The 24858-nt window shown below is 40.2% G+C and overlaps 1 protein-coding gene across 3 annotated transcripts in view; it reads left to right on the forward strand.

Moving 5' to 3' along the window:
- iqsec3a (IQ motif and Sec7 domain ArfGEF 3a) overlaps window positions 1-24858 on the forward strand; it is a 112504-nt gene that overhangs the window by 60521 nt on the left and 27125 nt on the right. For 2 of the 3 annotated variants that reach the window (XM_042403775.1, XM_042403777.1), the window contains exons 1-3: window positions 1832-1920; window positions 10616-11913; window positions 21259-21420. In XM_042403775.1, the coding sequence (XP_042259709.1) occupies window positions 10622-11913; window positions 21259-21420 (1454 nt within the window). In that variant the 5' untranslated portion in view covers window positions 1832-1920; window positions 10616-10621. Of the gene's footprint in view, window positions 1-1831; window positions 1921-10615; window positions 11914-21258; window positions 21421-24858 lie in introns of those variants that run through there. The other variant, XM_042403776.1, reaches the window with a different exon arrangement.

A 24858-nucleotide genomic window follows, 5' to 3' on the forward strand; every position in this document is an offset into this window, starting at 1 on the left:
TACAAGTCTAAAAGGAATAGAGTCAATTGTATTAGCTGCATGACTGTCCCCCATGTCCGTGTGTGTTGCGTGTGTGTCACTATCGGCTGTCAACTTTCTTGTTTCTTCACATTTCCTCTGAAGGTTTTGCTGCAATTTATATATTTTTTTTATTTAATCTTGTACACTGTGGGTTTGTCAGCTGTTCTGTGCTGTACATTTTCCTCGTTTTCATTGTCTGTCAAGTGTCTAGACAGACAAGAGAGGCAGACAGAACAGAGCAGGTAGCAGAGTGAGTGAGATCATACACACACACAAAAAAAGGGTCAACTTCTTACCACTGACCCAGGCAGCCTGGAGAAGAGGTCAGAGCTCACCACGGATGCAGCAGCAACCTCACTCTGCGTTTTCTCCTCCTTTCTGCAGCGATGACCTTTCTCCAGACTCGTCTATGGGGGAGGAAGGGAAGGGAGGAGAGGGGGAGCTGCAGAGTGAGGCCCAGTCACAACCACAGCCACAACCACAGCCCCAACAGCAACAGCAGCAAGAGACTCAGCCACAGACTGAACCACCACAGCCACAGCCCCAATCTGAGCCCCAGTCGCAACCACAGACTCAACCACAGCCTTTGCCCGAAGTCAAACCTCAGCCAGAACCCGAACCGGAACCCCAGCCTACATCTGAGCCGGAGCCTGAGCCTAAGCCTGAGCCTGAGCCTGAGCCTAAGCCCCAAGTCGAGGCTCCGAGTGAGGAAGCAGCACAGGACGCCTCTAAAGCCCCGTCACCTAGCAGAGAGGAGCACACAGGGGGGGAGCAAGAGAAGCAGAAGACGGAAGAAGATGAGGAGGCAAACAGAAAGCAAGATGGAGAGGAGGCACAGGCCGAACGACGTGAGGGCGAGGCAGCACAGGAGGAAGAGGAGGAGGAGGAAGGGGGAGGAGCAAAAGGAGGTGGTGCAGGGAGGAGAGCCAGTCTCCACCATACGGCCTCGCCCTTGAGGGTGCAGCGCAACGGGGCCGGCTCGCACTCCGCCACCTCCGACTATGAGCTCTCGCTTGACCTCAAAAATAAGCAGGTAGGGTTGTGTTGGGGATGGGTGGGTTGTGAGGGTTGGTGTGTTGTTTGGGTGAGGGGAGCGGGAGGGGGAGGGCGGCAGGTAACCTGGCTTGTGTGTACTGTACGTCTTGTGGTCTAACATGTTTGTGATGTTTAGTTTTCTGTCTGAAGTCGAGGAATTTTGGTTTGGGGGCAAAGCTGGGGTTTATTTCTGTCCGTTTGTCGTATTGATCCCTATTGGCACTTTTAGACTTTCCAAACTGTATCTACTTCCTTTTCTTCATTATCATAAACCATCATTGTCATTGTCATGTCATCATTTCATCCTAACATGGTTTTGTCTTTCAACAAATTTGGATTGTGAAGGAGTGTATGATATTACTTAATCCCCAGGCATTTTACTGCTTACTTACTGTGGTGCAATTTACAGAGTGACTCATGTACATATGCACACATACAAATACACACATCAGGGTACAGTAATATAGAAACAATGTAAAAAAAAAGAGATACATGTATCTGCATGAATAAAAAGCCTTTTAATTTCTGTTTTTTCTGCTGCTTTATGATATTCAGTGGATGATGAAAAGCCCCAATTTGTCTTTTCCACGGAGAAGCATGTGACTGTTATCTGTTCTCATCTTATTACAGCCAGTTAAACTGATTTTGTCCTCTGAGCGTTTGATACTGATATGTCAATGAACTGTGACTGTATTTGGACATGCATTTCCATGCTCTCATGTCTGTGTTCTTATCATGCCGATCATCAGGGGCTCGGAAATCATCACATATTCATCTCCATTTCAAGGACCATCAGTCATTTGCTTTCCATTTTCATTGTCACCCATCTAACCAACATTCTTCAGTCCATGGATCTTCAACCAGGTAAGGCAGCAGAAACTTGTGGGGCTCCTAATGTCCTTCTGGTCAATATTCTACACTCCAACATAGATTTTTGTCAAGGTGAATACATTTAGAGCTGAGTGATTAGTCGATTTATCGATTAGTTGCTCGACAAAAGATCAATCTGCAACTATTTTGATAACTGATTTATCATTTAAAGGGACACTCCACCGATTTTACACACTCAATAGTTGAATAATGTCTTCTTTGGCTTTAGAAGGAGCTTCCCAATGTTTGATGTTGATGTAATAGTGATGTTATCAGGGCTATCCTGGCTTGGGCTTGAGACTTAACATTTTTAATAGAATAAGGGGGCATTTAGGAGGAATCAAGGGTCTAATGAAAGATGCTATTAAGTTGCATTATGGGAAATGTAGTGTTTTGGGGACTAAAAGTAGAGTTCCTTCTCTGCTCCTTCGATTTTGACCATTAAAAGATGTGTTTATTGTAAGATCCCCAACTCTATGCAAGTGCAATATCAAATGGCTGTAGTAGCCTACCCCTTAAGTCATTTTTTAAGCAGAAATACCAAACATGTGCTGATTCCACCTTCTCAAATGTGTGGATCTGCGGCTTCTCTTAGATTTATACCACTGTAAGTTCAAACAGAACAAGACATTTGAAGATGTCACCTTGAACTCTCGGAAACTGCAATGGGCATTTTTCAATATCTTCTATGTTAATAGACCAACCAATTATCTGCAGACTAATAGACAATGGAAATATTAGTTAGTCGTAGCCCTAAAGATAGCTGTTGCACATCATGCAGGGTATTTTTAAAGATCCAAATTTACAATGTTCATGGATTAATTTGTTTCTTTATAAGACACAAAGGTTGCTGACCTCCCTCCCTCAAGTCTTGACTTGCAATTCTGTCACTCTAAGTGTGGTGTGGCACACTTGGCCACTCTAAATCAATAACCCAGAACAATCCATAAAAGCAGCCCTGGTATTAAGTGTTTCTCAGTCTCAGGTCACCAGCTACAGACTGTGAAAGTAAATCAGAGGTGATACAGTTGGTGTCATTTGGATATTTGTTTAATTCTAAGGTATGTGAATGAGCTATACAAAAATGTAAAATTAGCTGCAAAAGAATACTAGAATCCCCTTTCTAGTAACTGGCCAATGAAACTAATGTATTTCAGTGACATGGTTGCTTTATTTCACTCTCTGTTGGCTCCATTATCACCAATTTTTCACTTCATGTCCTTAACACTTCCCTATTCGAGACTCTGTGCTCTTTTAACCTCAGCTCAACCCGTGTCTCCCTCTCACCTCCGTTCCCACTCTTTTAATCTCACATCTGAAACACCTTCCTTCCACTATCTCCCTGTCAACGATGCTGGAGATACGCAATCAGTGAGATTGATCTTCTGTCTGTACAGCTGGGGGTGCAGGGGCTTGATGCATCCACAGATCAATGTCAGAGTAATTGGATCTGTGGGGCGATACCTTGATTGCTATGGAAGAACCTCATGACTGAAGTATTTGAGCGTTCACTCACTTTAGGTTGAGCGTTCAATATGCAGAAACCCCCTTTACTTAAAAAAAAATGGCTTAAATGTCATTTTAGAAGTACAATATTATAATTTATAAATCAATATAGAGGAATATTGGTTATTTTCATGCCATGGGGCAATTTTTTATTGAGATAAATAAACAAGTACTAATTCCGCATCATATGGTTTACAGAAGAAAAAAACAACAACTCTAAGTCAGTGGTGGAGTAACAATTCATTTATTCAAAACAATTTTTTTTTTTTTTACAGCCTTAGTATTACTGGGAAAATTTGTGGAGTCAGTGTACTGTTTGATCTGTTTTGTGAAAACCAAAATGTTAGGCCTTTTACCTATAAATTTTTATATATGGATGTAACATTTAGCCGATGAAATTATAATATTAGAATTGAGAATTCAAATTAATGTGTTTTTCCAGGATGCCAAATAGTACATGTTTCCAAAATAATACAATATTATGACTATTGCTGATAAAAACACACAAGTTATTTTTAAAAAAAAAAAAAAGTGCAGTACCAAATATGATGAACAACAGTCTCAGGGGAACAACACCAGTACAATTTATATTAACGTCCTTCCTCATCTCTATAAGGGATCATTCACTGTTATCTCAAATGGGAAAGAGTTTGTTTCATCTGTGATTGGAGGGAACAGGACTGTTTAATAAACTGAGAACACAATTTTATTATTATTATTATTATTATTATTATTATTATTATATACTATTATTAAGTTTAAGTTTAATCCCACCCACTCACTGCAACACAGATTATTTTACTGTAAATCTCTAAATCCCCAAACCCTACAGGAGAATTCTTCATGTAAACAATTATGTTACTGACTAAAACCATATTTAAAAAGTTGAAGTTGAAGATAAATTTTGTTTAGTTGTGTGTGTTCAGTTGTGTTAAGTGAACCAGTGTTTCTCAGACTAATTTGCTGTCCACACTTTGATTTACTGAGTCTGTTTAAATTGTCTCCGACAAAGCCTTAAGAACACACCACTGTGTGTTTTTCCTTGTTTATATAGCAACAACAAGTTTGTGAAAAAGTTGTTCATCAAATGGAGAGGTCTTGGAAATGTAAGTAATCCATGCTACTGCAAAACCTTTAGTTTTACAGGATGATGAAGTGATAGGTGATGAGACCTGACTTTAAATGACTGCTCCTGCTCCGTAATTGCTGCTAATCTCTGCTTGACTAATTGAGGTTCCCATGAATCAAAAGGCATTTATCTCCATAAAGTGTAACATTTGGCAGTGAAAACTTCAAACTGGCAGCTTGTATTCACTCATAATTGCAATTAAATACGCAAGTTACATGGAAGAAATGTCGAACAGGGATCATGTTAGGGTTAAGATCTTCTAAGGGATAAGTTTAAATGTTTAGTAGCTTGTCTTAAAACTGCTGATGCAAAAAAGCATGAATTAGCAAATGTGATGACATTGTTCAGTATGTTGCTGCTGAGAGCAGAGAAAATATATCATCTCAGTTTTGGCCACTCTGATGAGACTAGTTTTGCTGTTTGAGGCGATATAATCTAATCCTATTTTTTCATTCATTCTAAGTTTTTTATATGTCAGAATCAGTCTGTCATTTTTTAACTGATTTTTTTCAAGGATGTATCAGCTAAACGGATCACCATAAGCTGATGGCATTGAGTCTTTTATTATCGTCTTCATTTTGTAATACAGTCAGCATTAGTTGTGTTCCAGTTTTTGCTGTTATATAATCATCTCATTAATCATGCAGATGTTTCTGTGCTGTAAGACAGTGTGCATTAGCATGAAAGCTAATAATCACGGCTTTGCATTTTGCCCTGAATTTCTGCAGCATGTAAGATCTAATAATCTATGGTTTTGCTTAGGCATGAGTCGTTACATTTAAGGGTTAGACCCTTAATCAGTATTTTAGAAATGATTGATTCATGGCAGAAAGAACAAATAGTATTTTAATGGAAAAGACCAACATTTTGGGAATACGCTTAATTTCTTTGTTGCCAAGAGTTAGATGAAAAGATTGATACCACACTCACACACCTGTCCCTCAAATATTAAGTTATAGCCAGTAGCCAGTTAGCTTAGATTAGCATAAAGACTGTGAACTGGGGGGAACAGCTAACCTGGCTCTAACAGTAACAAAATCCACCTACTAGCACCCTTAAAGCTCTCTAATTAACATGTTTACATCATTTGTTTAATTTGTACAAAAACCAAAGGGTACGCCTTGGCTGGGAGCAGTGACTTCCTGAGTCTTGACATCACTGAGAGGTTGCCAGGCAACCAGCAGTAACTCCAGAAGAAAGTGAATAAGTGTATTTCCTAAAATGTCAATCTATTCCTTTAAATGTATTCTTTTGTGTCTTTTGTGAGTGTTACTTTACTGTTAAAAGTATGTATAAATTCAGTAAAATGGATGAACAGGATTCTCAAAGTCACAAGCTTGCCCTTTATTAATTTAGTGTAATAAATTAAGTGCAAATGTCACGAGTAAAACAGTGTGTATAATGCAGCTTTAACATTGTTAAGTAGAGTTATAAGGCAGACATTTAATACCAGGTTATATCATAATAATAAAATATGTATGAAATAATAATCATGGCAAAATATGTTCCTCAAAATCACAAAAAGAAAAAAGCTACTGTGTATTGTTGTCTTGAGGTTGACATATAATTTGGAGACACATTTCCATTTGAAGCACAAACAACTAAAACACACTCCTTTTTTAAAGCTTCTGGGTATTGGAGTGAAACTTTGCCTTCAACCAGCATTGTATCATTACAAAGTGGGTAGTATATGCAAATGAACAATGTTTAACTTCCCTCCATGTTGCCTGCACCCAGAGCTCCCCACTCATTTGCTGGCAGATCTGCTTTAGACTACAAGCTATGTTTCCACATTTTATGTAGTGGTGCCTTCAAAGACAGTAAAATGTGGGTCTCCCAAAACACTCCTGCCTACCATGTTACACTAGCGATAGGGAAAAGCAGACACTACCAGCTGCTGAGTTTCTCCATGACAACACTAACACAAAAAAACCCCACTAGCTTTACAAAATAATGTCAGAGCAGAGGTGTGGCGCAGAGCTAAGCTACAGCCTCAGCCAAATGTAGACATACTTCAGCTGCTGAGTTTTGAAGAGAAAACTACCACCAGAGCTGCAGCACAGCCGTAGCTGAAATAGAGGCACTGCAGCTGGGGTAGCTTTGCAGCTTGACTGGTGCCTGCCTGCTGATGACTGTCAAACTTTGCGGTGCTTTGGTAAACCTGACTTTGTTTTCTGATAGAATATTATATCAGGCTTTGCCAACTCTGAATACAGAACAGAACAATAGCAACTGTGTCTTACCTGTAACTCCCAAAATAGGTAAAAGAAACAGTGTTTGCTTGCACAACATTTCGATAATGAAAATGTTTTGTAAATGAAAATAAGCCTCAGTAAAGAGATATAACACTACACTAACTTTGTCTTTGGTGCTAATCTGGCTGTGAACACACCATCAGTAGAGTCAGTCTGATTGGACAAAACACCTACAATGCATTCTGGTTGTTGTAGGATTTCCCCTTAAGAGCAGTATGGGGAATCTACAGTCTTTTTCTCAGTTTTCTATAGTTATAGGGCACAAATTTCCCAAATAATTGCATATTTCTGCTATATAGGTGTTAGTTTTAAGAAATCATCTGTGAATTTTTTCCTTTAATATTTCATATAGAGTCAGAGAAAGTCCCATATTTCAAGCCAAGATATCTACCTTCACTGTCTGAAGCCCAAAATCAGCCAGTGTTCCTTTAGCTCAAAAATATTTGAGATGTCTCTGCATTTGAGCTAAAATTTCTATTTCAGAGGGATCATTACGTAAAATGTCCATTATAAGCTTATTTCAACCCCATATCATTTGGAATTATATTTGACTTAACTATTGAGTTAAATATTTACATGTCTCCTTTATCCTCACTTATGTATCCTTTATAAAACCATTTCACCTTTTTCTTGTTCACCCTCAACCCTCAAACTTTGTGTTAAATCTTTCAGTACATACTCCACTTTTTTCTACACACACTGCAGTCTTAGCACCATTTTGTACTGGATTGTTTTCCACCTTTTATTCCCCTCATTGAAATGGGAACATGAGGTCAGCATGGTGCTGATCTGCCCGTCAGAATCGATTTAGAGACCCTGGTGGAACAGAGCAGTGCCACCACCGCGTCTCCGGAATAATCTCTCTCCATCAGCGCTTAGTGAAGTGATCAGAGGTAGAACTGACAGTCGGCTAATGGGGGGGATTTTCAGCTGTGCCACTCTTAGTGCAATCACCCGTGTCAGCATCTCTTTCTGTATCTTACCTTCTCCTCAACACCCTGAGCCACTTGGCTTGTTGTGTCTTCAAGTGCTCTTCTCATCTGTGTTTTTGCTATTCCTTTGTTCGACCCTTTTCTACATTTCCCTATATCATACAGACGCTGGCATCAAATCCATTCCTCCATCCATCATGTTACAGCTTGCTGTGGTGGCTGTAATGCCATATGAATGGAAAAGTGTATAATATACAAATTCTGGTAAAGAAAGCAACATGAAACAAATGGTTTATTTATTTATTATTTATTTATTTAACCTTTATTTCTCTGAGAGCAATGCTCTCTTTTTCAGGAATGCCCCGATCACATTCACACAGTTACACATTCATACCTGGAAGCTGCCTAGTACAACCACAGTCTGATCTGCCGGCCACTGAGCAGCTCCACTGGAGCGGTTGGGGTTAAGGGCCTTTCTCAAGGGCACCTCAGTGGTGGTAATGAGGGGGGGGAGGCAGAGGCAAGAGTTGCTTCTTCACTTTCCCCACCCAGATTTATCTTGCCGGTCCAGGGGATTGAACAAACTCGCTTCTCTAACCTTTAGGCCACCACTGCCCCACAATTCTTCTTCCCTGACCCAGCTTACGCAGAAGGCAAAACAAACAAGCTCGACTGCCACATTTAATCAAAAGCAGCCATACTGATCGCCATTTCTCACTTTCAAGGGCACCTCTGCAGTGGAACTCTTTGCACAATCTGTTTTAATGAGGGACACCTTTCTGAGTAATGAGGTCAATCATATTACCTCTGCTCCTGTTTTTTAAAGACAAAACCTACTAAAGGTCTATTTTGGAGCGGGGTAATGTTGATAAGGCTAACCTTGTCGTTTTAAGAATGCATACAGCGCAGTCACAGAACAATCCCGATTAAAAAGTGATGAATATTCAGGGTGAGTTCGACCGGTCCACAAGAGTTGACAGTAATGTACTCTACTGAGAAGTCGCCATCAGCAGATACAGTAGCGCTCAAAACTGGTGTCCTATTCAGAAACCACCTTAATATTCTCAGTCCGTCTCACTTTGCTCACAGAGGCTCTGCAGTGAAATATAAATGGAGTAGATAAGATGGATTTTCAGTGTCATTCCACTTTTCTAAAGAGCTTTGTATGTGATTCTGTTCCTCCAATGACAACGGGAGAGGCTGCATCTTGTTAAACTAACCACTTATCACAAATTGCAAACCCTCAAGGCATCACAGCCTATCGGTGCCTCTTCACACAAGTCCAATATGAGGTGGTTGGGTGACTTTGTCCAGGACTAAAGCGAAAGGAGATTAGCAGCAGAAAGTCATATTTTGATCCGCTGTGGCCACAGTAACCATAGGTTCAGTTGCATTTAAATTTACAGGAGGGATATTTTACTTGGACGAAATTAATCCTCATGTATGCAGTACATCACCCTGATACAAGAAGCCAGCTCCAAATCCTTCAGAGAAAACGGAGGGAGGGAACAACAAGCATCTCTATTTCCTAGAATTAAATGCTATTTTTAATGTGCACTTTAAATATATTTTTATGCAGCATATTTAGAACATGTACATTTTTTCATATTTGTAAGAAGCAGAATATGACACTGTTATTCTTTCAAATCCAAAACCTCCTCCGCACACGTGCCCTCGTTAAAGTTAGAGCAGAAACAGAATTATATTCATTGATTTAGACTAAAGGAAAGGATTTCAAAAGATATGCACTACACAGAGTGACTTGAGAAGATAAGAGCGCTTTCTGGGCACCTCAAAAGATACTGACACCCTGATTGTTCTGGGAAACTCAAAGAGGTTTCATCTAGTGTTTGAGCTGCTGCCAGATGAGGATGGCTATATTACATCTCTATCTATTTCCCACAGCATTTGAGCAATTTTTTTTTCACAGGCAAGATTAATGGCTTGTTCAGTTTCAGACAATTTAAAGTTGTGTGGAGGACCTCTCTATGGAATTCGCAAAGATTATGAGTTCTATTTTCTGAGGAAAAGAACAGTTTGTCCAAATGCCATGAGTCAGCTATTACTGTTCTCTGTTTCAAACTGTGGCTTTGACCAAACTGTATACACATCACAAGGCCACTCAGCAAAATAGAATTACTGAATGCATCTGAGTATATCTGAATTTGTAATACTTTAGTATTTAATTTTTGCCTATTCTATCCAAAAACTGGACTTCTTTCATCTCTTGGGATTTTCATTTATTTTTTTTCCCACCACAGTTTTCTCATTCCTCTTCTGCTGTTCAACTCATTCATTTTCCACCCACACTCCACCTGTTTTTCCACACCTCTTTTCAGCCTGCTTTCAACTCATATACGCTATTCATCTTCCATGCACCACAGAGACAGACAAGAGAATATTAAAAAACCCTGGTAGTGACATGGCATTCAGGCTACCCTCTTGCAAATATAAATGATACATTTGTGGGAGTCAGTGGCACAGAACACTTTTTGACCTTCGGCAAATTAAATTTTCTTAACTACCTGTGTATACTTTGTGTTATGCAATTTCTCTTCAATATGCAGCTATCACTGCAATAGTTATAATACAGTTCATGACTGAGTCCACATTTATATTTCTACCAGTAATTGCAGATTGTTCTGATAAGTATCTGGTGACATGTTTAAGTTTCATAAAAATCAATTTCATAAAAAAGCTTGACTGTATCCAATTTTTCTTCAGCTCAGAACTTGACAATACAACATTACTTTTCTGTCACTCATATGTTATTGGCCATTATCTCCGCTTTGAAAATTCAAAAATACAACAGAATTTTCACCAATTCAATATTTTCCTTTTGTATCCCTCTGTCCTGTGCTTTCTAGATCGAAATGTTAGAGCACAAATACGGTGGCCACCTCATCTCTCGCCGTGCTGCCTGCAAGATCCAGACTGCCTTCCGCCAGTACCAGCTCAGCAAGAACTTTGAGAAGATCCGCAATTCGCTGCTGGAGAGTCGTCTGCCTCGGCGCATCTCCCTGCGCAAGGTCCGTGTGCAAAACACGGAGGGTTTCTCTGCTGAACGGGCCCTGGCAGAAGGCTGTAGCTTGGCAGGTATCCCATTGGTGCGCTCACCATCTCTGCCTGCCACAGTTGGTGGCACTCTGACCGACCTGGAAGACTCATTCACTGAACAGGTCCAGTCACTGGCAAAGTCCATAGACGATGCACTCAGCAACTGGAGCCTGAAGACCATGTGTTCACTGCAAGAAGGCGGCACTTATCAGTTCAGTGCCGACTCCTTCAGTGCTGCTGCAGCTACTGCTGCAGGAGTAGGAGGTGGAGGAGAGGGAAGTGGTGTGGGAGAGTCAACAATTCATCAAGGCCCGGTGGACCCAAGTGACCTGTCAAGAAGCGCAAGCAAGCTGCTGATGGCCTTCCGGGATGTGACAGTGCAGATTGACAGCCAGAACTTCCGTGTTTCATCTTCAGTCATGGAATCGTCCACTTCTGTCACCCTCGGCAGCTGCATCCAACAAGAAGGAGCCTCCACAACTGTCACTGCTACTTCCACATCAACAAACTCTACTCCAGCCTCCATTCCACCTTACCCTTCACAAGAACCTCCTCCTCCCCCAGCAGAAGTTCCAGCTGAACCCATAGATCCCCCTCCGCCCCCACAAGAGCCTCCACCACCCCCAGAATTAGAGATAGAAGGAGGCGATCAGGATGTTGAATTCCCCGCTCCCCCTCCAAGTGAAGAAGAGCTTGAGGAGGAGGAGCAACCTCCCTTGACCCCTCTGGACAAGATGGCTGCCCCTCAGAGTCCAGAGGAGGTGATGGTGGTGCTGCCGCCACCACCACCACCAACAACAGAACTCCCTCAGGCCCCTCCACCACATGAGGCTGTACCATTGGGGAGCTCTCCTGTGGTAGAGCCGCTGGAGGTCAAGAGGTGTGGTTCTGAAATGGCAGACAACAGCTCGGAGCAGATGAGCAGCAGCAGCACATCCACAGAGGCACGCTCCACTTCTGAAGCCTCATCCAAGGAGGCCCTGCAGGCCATGATCCTCAGTCTGCCACGCTACCACTGTGAGAACCCCACCAGCTGTAAGTCACCCACGCTGTCTACTGACGTCATGCGAAAGCGCCTCTACCGCATTGGCCTGAACCTCTTCAATGTGTGAGTAACCACTACAGTTTTTTATGTTTTTTTTTCAGATGATTCCATTTGAATTTGACAGTAACTGATTTAGGACTGTGATCAGTTCTGAATCAGTGCTAATTGCCCTAGAATTTCCATCGGCCAGCCATGATTAGTTGCACTGACACACAAAATGAATGATCACAAAGAGATTTGGACATGACAGAACAGTGTCTCGTATTCTCTTTCTTAATGAATTTTAGAACACTGAAATGAACCTTCCTTTCTTCCTTCCTTCCAAATTTTTAAAGACAGTACAATAAACTAGAGTAGGATTTCAAACCGTAATTTATACACACATATGATCAGATGCTAAATTAAGTCATGTAGAAATCATTTTTAGAAGACAATACGGTATATACGGTGAGATTTATAAAACAGTTTGTACATCAAGTCCTTTTTAAGAGTACCTGAAGTTTGATGGGGCCCTCTGGACTCAAAGAGCAAAGAAAAGCACTTTATGCTCACAGGTCCCCATTGTGCTGAAAGAACAAACAGAATGAAACCCAAGTCCCAAGCTAGATCTGAGGTGTCGTCTTTCTTCTCAGAGAGACAAATTAGAAAGGTGATAAAAAGAGAGGGGATGAATTATTGAGATCTAAAAGTGTGAAGATTGATTTGTAAGAGGGAAGGAATGAAATGAGAGTACCTGGTTGAGATGAGATAATACAGTTAGGGATAACCTAATATGGGTAGATACAGCTGTACCCAGACAATTGACCATTTGCCAAGCCTTGTTGCTATGTTTGTCAAGCTTTCCATTCTTGCATTTAATATACAGTTTACAATGGTAACAATGGCAGATTTACTACTCACAATTAACTGTAATTTAGTTAAACAGCCTCCTTGATTTCAGACAGAGTTTGACAACATCAGGCTTTTCATTTCTAGTTGACTATCAATTTTGCCAGCTGAAATGACAACTGTTGTTAGCAATTTAATCAGCCATAGCTAGCTTGCACAGCTCTTCTGTTTGAATCATCTTAAAACAATGATCTTTATCTACAGGATGAGAGGTAGCTGATGTTATGTTGCATAACTTTGGCTATATTTGCAGGAATGTCAGCTTCCCCAAATCCAGTGAAGTGCAGGACAGAGCTGCTAATATTACCCAAAATTTGGATAGTGGGGATGTACAGTACCGCAAAGTGCATGTTTTTTACACAGTGCATTTTTAATGTAACCTGTGACCTCGCAAGCAGATAATGTAGTTAGCCAATATGCTACTTGGCCTGACCATGGAGGCACTTGGTTACTTATAAGCTAGTTAGCTGGACATACTAATGACTGCAGTTTATGTTAGAGTAGGCAAATACACTGTTTAATCCATTCTTCACTCATTTGTTCTTGTGTTTTCACTTTTGAAAAGGCTAGAAAAAAGGACACTTCCTTCCAAACTCTTTAAAATGCCAAGTTATCACTCATTACAGCCACATGCATGCCACTTCAACATGTGGAGGAGTCCTACTTAAGGATTCAAAGCTATGATTGGATTATTGTTATTAGGGGGAGAGGTTTAGCAAATGGTCAGTTAGGATGTGAAGAGCATCTCCAACTACTGCAGTTTTCTGTTTTATGAGAACTTGATGATGTAGTTTATCTTGTGCTAGGTACCTCTTCTCAAAATGCCTCTTGAATGTCAAGAACCCAGGCTCTTAGTGTAAAACCAAAGACATTTTTGTCACCATTGCATTCTCCTCCATGGCTTCACAAATAGTCAGAAGAAAAAGATCCTTTCTGTCTTGAAACTTTGTTTATGTCTGCTGGTTGCGGCTTTTCAGGTATTCCGAATTCAGTTCCCCTCGCTGCCTAGTGAAGAGTGACAAAGTCAAAACCAGATAAGAACTTCCCAAGACGCACTCCAGACAGGTGCAAGGTGGTTACATGGCAGCAAGAGATAGGAAGAAAAAGTGTTGCCATGGTGACAACTGTGCATAAGGGCCAGCACTGACTGAATCTGTTCTGTTGATCTGTTGAGAGAAACACTGAATCCTTGAGATATGTGTCGAACTAAATCAGTTTAGTTGTAGGAAGTAGAAAGTTTGTTGGCCTATGACGTCCAGCCAGTTATCATCTAAAAGACCAATTATATATGCATAAAAACACTTAATAGAACTGTTTTACATGAAGCATATTGAATTTTTGTTGAAGTTGTTTACCCTTCACGACAACCCTGATTTCATTTGTTCAACATTTTGCATTCCCCCTTCATGTTATGGTTGCAACCACATGACTCCCGAAAATGTGCTAAGCAGCACAATTGAAATGGGGAGATTTACCATATGCTCTATTAGCTTCTCACCCAGAGTATACCCTAAAGGATCTAAACCCCCCACATATTCAAGTGAACTGGACTTACCCACATATATTACAAGTTGCGCTCAGCCACTGATGGAATAGCTGGGTAGTGAATCCAAAACCTAATGGCAACGATCCATAAAGCCCAAAATTCTCATTAGTCATTCTGCTGCAAGTCGTGAATGTAATTAAAAGTTCCTTCAGCACTGTGTGAATCGGCACCTTGGGAACTGGGATGAAAAATTTGTTAACATTTCAATCCAAGCAGGGTTTTTTTTTTTCCTTTTTTGTCCCTGCCACCCCAACCATTTCTGTGAAAGCTCTCCTTGCTTTCCAAAATATCTTGTAGTGAAGGAAAATACACTGTGTTCCCTTGGGAGCAAAACCACTACAAGATTTGGTTAAGATATTGCCCCAATTAAGCCATTTCACGCAAATTTAGAAGATTGGAGCTCATAAACACATATTATCTTTTTGTTCACTGCCAAGCTCTGCAGTGCAATAAAAGTGCACAATAAAGCCGATTAACTTTGACTCAATGCTGGAGCGTGACACTGAACACAAGAGGAGAAACAGGCTGTGCAGTTAGTGAGGAGGGGGATGCAGAGAGAATGTACCCACTAGCCTTGCATCAACAATCTCACTTTCAGGACATTACCTCTATATCACACTACTGGTTCCTATCCCATGTTATCTTTTTTTAAAGAGGACATATGCTAATTTACTATATTTTTAATCCTTGGCTCTACTGGAATATATTTGCATGATTTACAGTTTTAAAAAAACTCCTTATTTATCTAATACTAATCCTTTATGCAGCCCCTCAGTTCAGCCTCTGTCTGAAAAGGGATGTTTTAGCTCCTGTCTCTTTAAGGCCCCCCTCCCAATAAGCCCACTCTGTTATGATTGGCCAGCTTCCGGAAGCTGTGTCTCTGCCGACTTCGGGCAGAAGTAGTAAGATTTTACTTCTTTTTCTCTGTCTTTAATCAAAATGTCAACTTCTCAAATACATCCGTACAACACAAACAATACCTGGAAAAACCTGACCAACAAAGTCTACAGAACAGACAGCCATTTACGGGCAAGCATGACAAGCTGACATCAGCAAGGTCAGCAAGCTAGTCGGCAAGGAAGAACAGGTTGAAGCCCTGGCTTTTGACTTGCAGGGAGCATTTCTACGGACATTAACCTCAAGTTTTGGAACTTTGACCATATTTAGCATAGATATTCAATATCATAATAGTATATAAATAACAGAAAATCACAAAAAGCATATGTCCCCTCTCAAGATGGACATTATGATATGTAATATTGAGCTCTTTTATGTTATATTCTGTTAGATTTCAGGTATTAAAAAACTCTGATCCACACATCACCACTAGACAATGTCATACATGCTACAATGACTTCTATCATCAGCAACTCAGCTTTTACATTTTTTTTCCAACACAAACATTGTCATATACCATATACTGCGGTGAAATGTCAGGAAGGTATGAAGGTATGAAAAAGTAGATACCACCCAAGCCTAACTGAGGGGCTGCACAAAGGGCCAGTATAAGATAAATAAGGAGTTTTTTGAACTGTGAATCATGCAAACTACTCTAGTGGAGTCAAAGAATAAAAATATAGAGCTGGAAATGAGCATAATAGGTACCCTTTAATCTCATTAATTCAACATATTGCCCAGCCATAATTTACTATACTTTGTACATTTAATTAGTTTTTCAGACATGCCCTCACTTTGATAGTGTTAGTCTGAATGGCAGCCGGAGTGGCAGAGAAAGATTGGATGTAACATTTATCTGTTTGTTCAGATTTTATTTGAAACAGTCAGCAGTTTTTTTTTTAAAAAAGCATATCTTTAGAGGGTAAGCGAGCACTGCACACATTTGTAACGACTGTTTAATGAAAGCTCTCGGTTTGATTACAAGGTTCTGTGACTTTTTAGGGAAGTGTTTGTAAGATGACAGGTTTCATAGCCTTTTCTGTCTATTTGCAACCCCCTCTTCTCATTCCCCTGATCAATCACCTTGAAAGATAAGCTGACTTTTAATAAATTGGCTACAAGGGAAGAGACAGATAGAATGAGGAAGGGAGACCAAAAGAAAAAAAAAGTAGTGAGAGAGGGCAATCAAGCTTGAGGCTTATTAGTTCCACCAGTTTATATCCTCCCTTTAATACCTGTGATGTTGTATCCTTTGCATCTTAAACAGGGCTGTTTGCCTTAGGCTAAAACTTGGGTATTGCTTGATCATGCGGACAAAAAACTCAAATATGCACACAGTTGGGTGATCTAATGTGTGAGTGTTTGTCTTGCAGCAGGTGGTCTATGCACCACCTTCATAGGAGGAGTAAGACAGGGAGGGGAGAAAGTAATTTAAAGACAGGAAAAGTCAGAAGTTTGGGGTGTGTGTGTGTGTGTGTGTGTGTGTGTGTGTGTGTGCATGTGCGTGCATGTGTGACCATGGGTGTCCTGCACCAGTCTGCACAAGAGTAAAAAGACAGAACAGCGAGTGATGGAAATGGAGTGCAAAAGCAAGAGAGAGGAACTGAAAGAGGCACAAAAAGGTACGGAGGGGGGGAAAAGGTTGAGAGAGAGACCACTTGATAAAGTTTCCACCTTGAGTGTGGATGGAATGACAATGACTCCATTGTGTGTGAGGAGAGAGTGAGTCAAGGACGCTGCCTTCACACAAGGGAGCTGATATCAAACCTTCTACAGGAAATGTGCAAAGAGAGAGAGGAGGACGTGAGGAAATGTGACATTAATGACAGATTCCTGAGTAGATTTCTCTTTTTGTATGCATGACTTTTCCCATTTCATACTGTTCGGGTAGACATGTCCTTAATTCACATTTCCCACTCACACCTTCTAGTCTAGTGAAAGCATTGATGAGACATCAGAGCAGATCATGCTAAAGCCAGATCGACTCCCCCATCATGCATAAAAATGGAGCACCATCAGAGCTTATGAATTAAAGAAAATGCGGCATAAGAGACGTATAGGGGATGGTGTGACAGAGTGAGTAAGTATGAGGAGAGAGAAATCTAAATACATATGTCAAGGAAGGCTAATTAACAGAGCAACCCTGCCAAACTCCTCAAGAGGGATAACCTGCTGTCAGGAGGAGAGAGCTTTACAGAAAACTCTGTGTGTATTTGTGTATGGGTATGTACGTGTGTGCTAGTTTGTGCATACACAAACCTTGCCTGCATTAACATTCTGCCCTCAGTGCTAAATGACCCAGCACATAATTACAAACTCTGAAATCCAGATGGCGAACAGAGGAGGCAAATTCCTCACGAAACCTAAAACCCATAGCATCATCTGCTCTCTTTATTTAAAGGATAAGGTTGGCAAAAGGTTGTTCCTATGCGCCACAGAGCTCCACAACTCAGTTGCAGTGGGTGACATGTTCCTTCATTAATATGAACATGGGGAAATGTTTCTTTTGAGTAAATTCTACGTATACTGTCCTGGTGCTGAAGATACTCAATAATGCGCCATATGTGGTATTATTTCACCCATGAAAAGAGTCCCAAACAAATGCAGCATTTCATCCTGTTCATGTAACATTTGCGAAAGACTGCAGCACCCATCTGTTTTAGAAAATTATTCTGCCCCTCAAAACAAAGGAAGCTATATATTTGCAACCTGTTAAGATTTAGTAGGATAGTACAAATTCCAGCTTTAAAATGCAAACCTAAGGAAAGAGAAAAAAAAAAAAAACAGCCACGATGCCCAGTTCTCCCCTCAGTTGCCCTCTCAGCAAAAGCTTGACAGACAAGAGTAGCGTTTTGCAACAGTAAGTCCACATCATTGTAATGATTCAGGGTTTTGAAGCGTTTACAGTTAAACCACACAATTGTGTTTCCACTCAGAAAAAAGCATTGGGGCGCTAAATGGCCATCAATCCATCACTGGTTTGTAATGATACAGAAATGTGTGCATCACTGTGCACATCTGTGAGTATGTAGAGGAGAGGTATGTATTTATGATGAGTCCAAGATGATGCAAAAAAAAGGAGGGGGCGTGCAACGTGGCGAGTGAGACACGTGTGTGTGAAGGAGACAGATGTCTGGGCATGTAGCTGTTTATTTGTGAGTTGTCATTTTAACATGACATCTGGATCCTGTCTGGCACTGTCTCTAACACACACTTGCCCTGGTTTAGGTTTGTGTGTTGTTCTCTTTTCACACTACTACCTTGTAAGACCCCAGCTTTCTGTCTTCAGCTCCGAATGATCTGCTTTACCCATTCTGAACAAGTCCTAATACTGTACCTAAAAGACATTTTTTTGATATATAACTTTTCAGTATGGTTAAGCTTTAGTTAAGATTAGGCAACTAAAACTACTTGGTTAAAGCTGATGGTAGGAGACTGGCTACTAACTGTGGTCTCCTTTGTTAAAGTCTGACATTTTGAAAGTTTTGTGGTGCAACAGCAATGTCACCCTGCTTCTGCCTTTGTTTCAGAGAGAGGACGGTTACAATTTGCATAGCCACAAGAGGTCCATGTAATGTAAAGAGGAAAAATATGCATTCATACAAAGAACCCATGCCATCATTTTCCTAGTGTCTCAATCAGCACCACTTATCTGCAACGATCCATCTTGTATTTCCTGCATCATTTCCTCCCTTTCCTTCCCTATTTTCACCCCTCCATCCATTTGTGATTATGAATAATAATCACCATGTGTGTTCCATCTGTTGTTGGGCAAACATCAAATGAGTGATATCTGCCAAATTCGTTTGGCGAGACATTACCTTCAGCTGAGAGGGCGAGCTAGAATCTGCGAGTGTGTCGAGGCTGTCACAGCAGATGCTTTCAGGCAGTCCAGCCTGCGCTCATCGTCCTCTTTCTCTGTCCTCACACTCCCATTCCCGCACATCTGCTCTGTCTGGTCTTCTTCCAGCCTCCTCCTTTATCCTGCCCTCTCCCCTCCCTTCTGTCCCACCCTCGCCTTACTAAACCCATTAGCTGTGGTGCGCGCACACACATCACTCTGTTATGTAAAGGCTGTGGTTTAAACACTGTATAGAGACCTGAGAGTGAGAGCTGTGGCAATAATGCGGTAGTCTCCCTACAGCAACTATCCTCTGTGTCTAATAGGGTTATAAATAGTTAAGATATTCCTCTCTTGTTCATACATAAGTACCTTCAGCCATGTAGTCAGCTGAAAACTATCAACAAGAGTTGTGATAGCATCATAGGCAGGGAGATGTTTCTTTTCAAACAATGATTCATAGGAGCCAATGAAATATTTAAACAATTGAAGGTATGTTCATGAAAGTACACCCCATTGCCAAACCAATATGTTCACATACTGTAGACTACTCACTGTTATATCAGACATATACGGACTGTTATAACCAACCTAACCTATTTTTCGGAGACGTGAGGCAAGGTCAGACTCTGATATCTCATGACTCGGCTGTGATATCTCTGTAACATTTTCATATATGATATAATTCCTTTTGGAAGATACATTTTGGTCTCGGAGATGTAATCTAATATTTGTTGCTGCCACATTAGTTTGAAGGTAAAGTTAAGCTTCATGTTTTTATTGGACAGTACAACAGCGCTACCTCTGTGGACCTCTGTATGTACAGATATCACCACATTTCAATAAATAAATAAATGAAAATAAATACAGGCAGAGCAGGCTATGTTAATTTTGTTTTATTCTTTAATTATCAAATTGGATGACATAATTGACTGCATTTCACTGTCAATTAGGTTAGTCTGTTAGTGGACCTTTGAGTTACAATTATCAGTATAATTCAGTATTATCAGTGCACTCAGGTACAGTTGTGTTGAAGCATAATCAAGAGCCGATCTGAGCTGGTGATGTCAGCAAGAATGTTGCTTTGCCAGTTACAAATGGTTGTACTGCATCCGCCTGTCCTCGGGGGTTCGGACTCCCGAGTTGAACCAAGTTTGAACTCTCAAATACACAAGTCCGAACTTAAAGGTTTAATGTCGGTTAAAATGTAACTGCTGAAATAGATTTTAAAGAAGTTTGCTAACATTAGATAATATCAGCCACCATAGCATCTGGTCATCACCACTTTAATAGAAAAATGTTCATTTAGTTGAGCAATGGCATTTTACTGTTTCTGAATTCTTCTTTCAAAAGTCTCACTTTAATGTCAAACCGTCTAAATTAGTGCTGACCATTTTCAAAATCGTATCACATTTTTTTAGGTTGATTTACAATCTTCTAGGCGGCCATTTATTTCTATTAATTTCGGTCCGCTATTAAAACCAACTTGGAGAGACTTGAATGACAGGTAATCCATCACAGTGAGCATTTTGTCAGTGAAGTAAAGAAAAATACAAACAAAGTCATAATGACTCTTGCTAATATAAGACTTGTCCCAGTGCAGCAAAGTCTACTTGTTGCACACCTCAGCGACTATGCATAGAAGCAGGGGTTTAAAGTTGCATCCCATATCGGACATTATGATTCTGGCAGTATCCTCTGAGTTTAGCAGTGTGTTGAGCTGTTTAGTACCTCTTAATGAATGTTGTAATTCAGCACAGGAATGAATACAGATGAGATTACACCCTGTGTGTTTTATCACTTTTAGCAGTTTCCTCCCACACCATGTGGGTGTGCACATTAAACGCCCAACTCACCGATTTTCAGACCAAGAACCTCATTATCATTTTTTATTATTTATTTTTACAATAATTGCAATTCATTACAATACATCAATTAATAATAAGCAAGTAAAGGATGTAGCTCTACTTCGTGTTGGTGTGGTTTGCGTGTGTGTCACACTTGCACCAAGATACTGTTAAACTGAACAAATGGCCTTTTTACTGCTGCTAATTGTGATTAAGTATGTTCAAGAGCAAGTTATTTGTAATATCTCACAGTAAGTTACTTCCAAAATCACGCTATGCTATGACCAATGACATAATATTGCAGCTGTGCAGTTTAAGAACAATGTCAGGGTGTTCATGCATGACTGACTGACTCATTCTATATCTCTTATCTCTCTTGTTTGTTTCAGAAACCCCGACAAGGGCCTTCAGTTCCTGATCTCACGAGGCTTCATCCCAGACACCCCAATCGGCGTGGCCCACTTCTTGCTACAGAGGAAGGGCCTGAGTCGACAGATGATTGGAGAATTCCTCGGCAACAGCAAGAAGCCCTTCAACAGAGATGTCCTAGAGTGAGTAGCACTGAGGATTTTGTACATTATTTCCTGAAACCGTTTTAGGATACCATACCACTCCTCAGAGGGTGATTGTCCGAGGTAATCCTTCCATTTTCTAGGAGATCAGGGGTCAGGTTAACAACAGGACTGGATTCGATAGGGGATTTAGCACAAGAAAAGTGCTCCGGTTTATCCACCACAATACTGTACAGTGGTTGTGAGTGTTGTTACCTGTTCCAGCTGTACACAGGTTTTATATTTTTCAAGTTTAGCTTGGGGGCAGATGATTCCCTGAAATCTAAATGTGAAACATGAATTATAACTTCCACTCATGTCAAAGCATGCTATTTTTGTAGACATTTACATTTCATTATATTTTTCATCTTCGTAAACAAGCCGAAAACAAGCTGAGATTGAAGCTCTGTGATCCAACAAATAAGCCCTCATCGGATTCTTGAAGTTGTAGATCTAGGTTGACTTGCAGGACAGATTTATAGAAGATGGGAAAAATGTTGATAAAAAAAAACAAAAAACAAAAATCCTTCATTACCCTTTTTGTTTCTTTGTGCTTTTTATCACATTAACATCAAAATCAGAGTTGCTGTTGTATTGGCATTATTCAGACAAGAAGTAAGAAGCAAAGAGCAATTTAGCTGTCATCTGATAATGTAGGCTAAATATTATTCTAGAGCATTCATAGTCTGACCCAGTAGAAAAGGTGAAAAATATAGTCTTAAATCCTATTCTTGGTATTTTTCCTACGGTTTTGGCTACTGCCATTTTTACAGTAAACTAGATCTACACCAGTGTTACTGTGTGTGTGTGTGTGTGTGTGTGTGTGTGTGTGTGTGTGTGTGTGTGTTGGCTATGAGCTTGTGACTGTCATGGGAAGAGTTTGTATGTTGCACAAAAAAGAGGATGCCAAAACAATGAGTGAGGGCAGTATTAGTATTGTATTAGTACATAATATTTCTATTTAAACGTCCAGTCCTCAATTGGGGTATAGTACTGAGTGGCAATTACTATTTTTATCTATCTCACTGCTCTCATTTTACTATATACTAGATATATAATTACTGCACAATGTATAATAACAACCTTTTCTATTTTACTAATTTAACTTTTTTTTAAATTTTATTCTATTGTTGTGTGTGATGTGTGCTGGATGGTGCTGTTGTGACGCTTAAATTTCCCTCAGGATTAATAAAGTATTTCTTATTCTTATGCACATATTCCAGGTTTATACTCTTAAAAGCCTATTTTATTTCATGTCTTGTCATCATGTACATATTGTTGTCAAAACAATAACTCAAAAACTATCCACAACAACAACAACATTAAATATAATTTTAGCCCAATGATTTTACCATCATATTAATAGCATTCATGTCATGACATTGCATTAAATAACAACAACAACAACAAAACTTCCAAAAGCTCATTTTATGAGCTATTTTCACAATCAACATTGATCAATGCTTCTTTTGTCTGTTCTCTTCTAAGACAATAACAATAAAGGGACAGAAATAAAACGATGAATCCAAAGGGTGTAGAGAACAGGGACAGATGTCTCTTTCTACTATTACTCATCAAGTAAATGCGAAGACGCCGCAACACACGTGTACCCATGTGCACGTTATTCATGCACACACACACACACGACTCGCTTCACCCTGTAAATTTCATTCCAGTTCATTAACGTGATTTCTGTTATTTGATTTGAAACTGCAGACGCCCCCTCCCCCTTCTCTCTTTTCCACAGTTATTTATCTTTCAACACCTTCCTGACTTTATCTCATTAATTGTCTTTTTTATTCTATTACATTCTCCCATTCACCAATTACCTCTTAATTTGCATATCAATCCAAGGAGGTACTGCAAATCTTTCTTTAATGCTCCTTTCTGTAAAAGTTACCAAACCAAGAACACACTTTTCGTCTTTGCAAGGTTAGACATACAAGATACAGCACTCAGGTCACTCTCATCTAATATCAGTTCTCTTAAATGGACACCACCATGGCTCCAAATACATTCTATTAACAGGATTATGCTTTTAAGGCTTCAAACTCCAATTCTCAACGCAGATATACTAAGCGCTGGTGACATTGGGATATATAGATGTATATTTTCCCCCCTTTTTCCTAAAGAGCAGTCGTACGCTAGCCCTCAGAGTGGAAGCGATGTTGAAGCACAACATGATAGGAGAGTGCAAAGTGTGTGTGAGAGCACTTTCTATAGAGTGTAGTCATAGGAGAAAGGGTGAGGGATTGCAGTCTAATGTAAAAATCACTCATGATGATTTCCTGAGCCTGAGAATGTGTGTGTGTGTGTATATGGAGGCTATCTATGCACGTGTGTCTATATTTGTAAGTGGTCTGCACAGTAGCTGTCAGCCTCCTGCATTCCTGAATCTTCCTTTTCTCCTTATAAAGCTAATGGGGCCTCATTCTCTTCACATTTCTCCAAGCATAAACAGCAATACTTAAAATGTGTCTAGTCATTTCAGCTAAATTGTGACTATTTGGGTTCCAAGAAATGTGGCACCCCAAGGACTTATTTACTGATAATATAGTCTACTTGTTTAGCAGGAAAAATGAGATCTGTTTTTAGCCTATCATCTGTTTAGTGGCCCTGTTCACACCTGGCGTCAAAATGCATCTTGGGTGATCTGATCACAAGTGGATTGCTCTAAGTACAGATGTGAAAGCACCCAAGATGCATTGAGATCCAATCACTCAGACCACATTCGGAGGTGGTCAGTACTGCATATGGCCATATTCTTTTAACAGTGTGTACGCATGTTTTCTGGGCCGCATTGAAAGGCCGCCAACTCAATTGACCTGCTCTGCATAAGTGGATGTATGTACTTTTTTTGCGTAGCATATGAAATAGGGTTGTGCATTGCCAAAGTCTAACAAACATCGACCACTGAGCCCTCTACCATCATAACATTGTGATTTGAATCTGTTGCGTGGATTACATTAATAAATTACTCTTTTTGGCTTTTTACTTGCAAAGCTATTATTGCACTTACAATAATGTAACAAATGTAGTTGTCGCTGTCTGTCACTCCTCTGCTCCGCTCCTTGGGTGCGTGGAGGCAGAGGGACTCAGCCCCGCCCTTAGCAAAACACAGATTAGAGAGGAGAGAAACCTAGCGCAACCATAAATGACAGCAAAACGCAGTAGAGACTGTTTATTTATATTATTTAACTTATTTATGTGCATTCGTTTCATTTCAGCTCAGTATGAGAGTCTCTACTGCATTGCAAATGGAAATGATGTATGTGTTTATTTACATATAGAGCAGAGAAGTTAGATCAGATCACAAGTGGTCACTCCAGACACATGTGGAGACGTATTCTAATGCCAGGAGTGACCTGACATACTTAGAGCTGTTCACTTGTGATTGGATCACCCAAGATGCATGTTAATGCCAGGTGTGAATAGGTC

The sequence above is a fragment of the Thunnus maccoyii genome, chromosome 23 (genome assembly GCF_910596095.1).
Source record: "Thunnus maccoyii chromosome 23, fThuMac1.1, whole genome shotgun sequence".
NCBI classification, from domain to species: Eukaryota; Metazoa; Chordata; class Actinopteri; order Scombriformes; family Scombridae; genus Thunnus; species Thunnus maccoyii.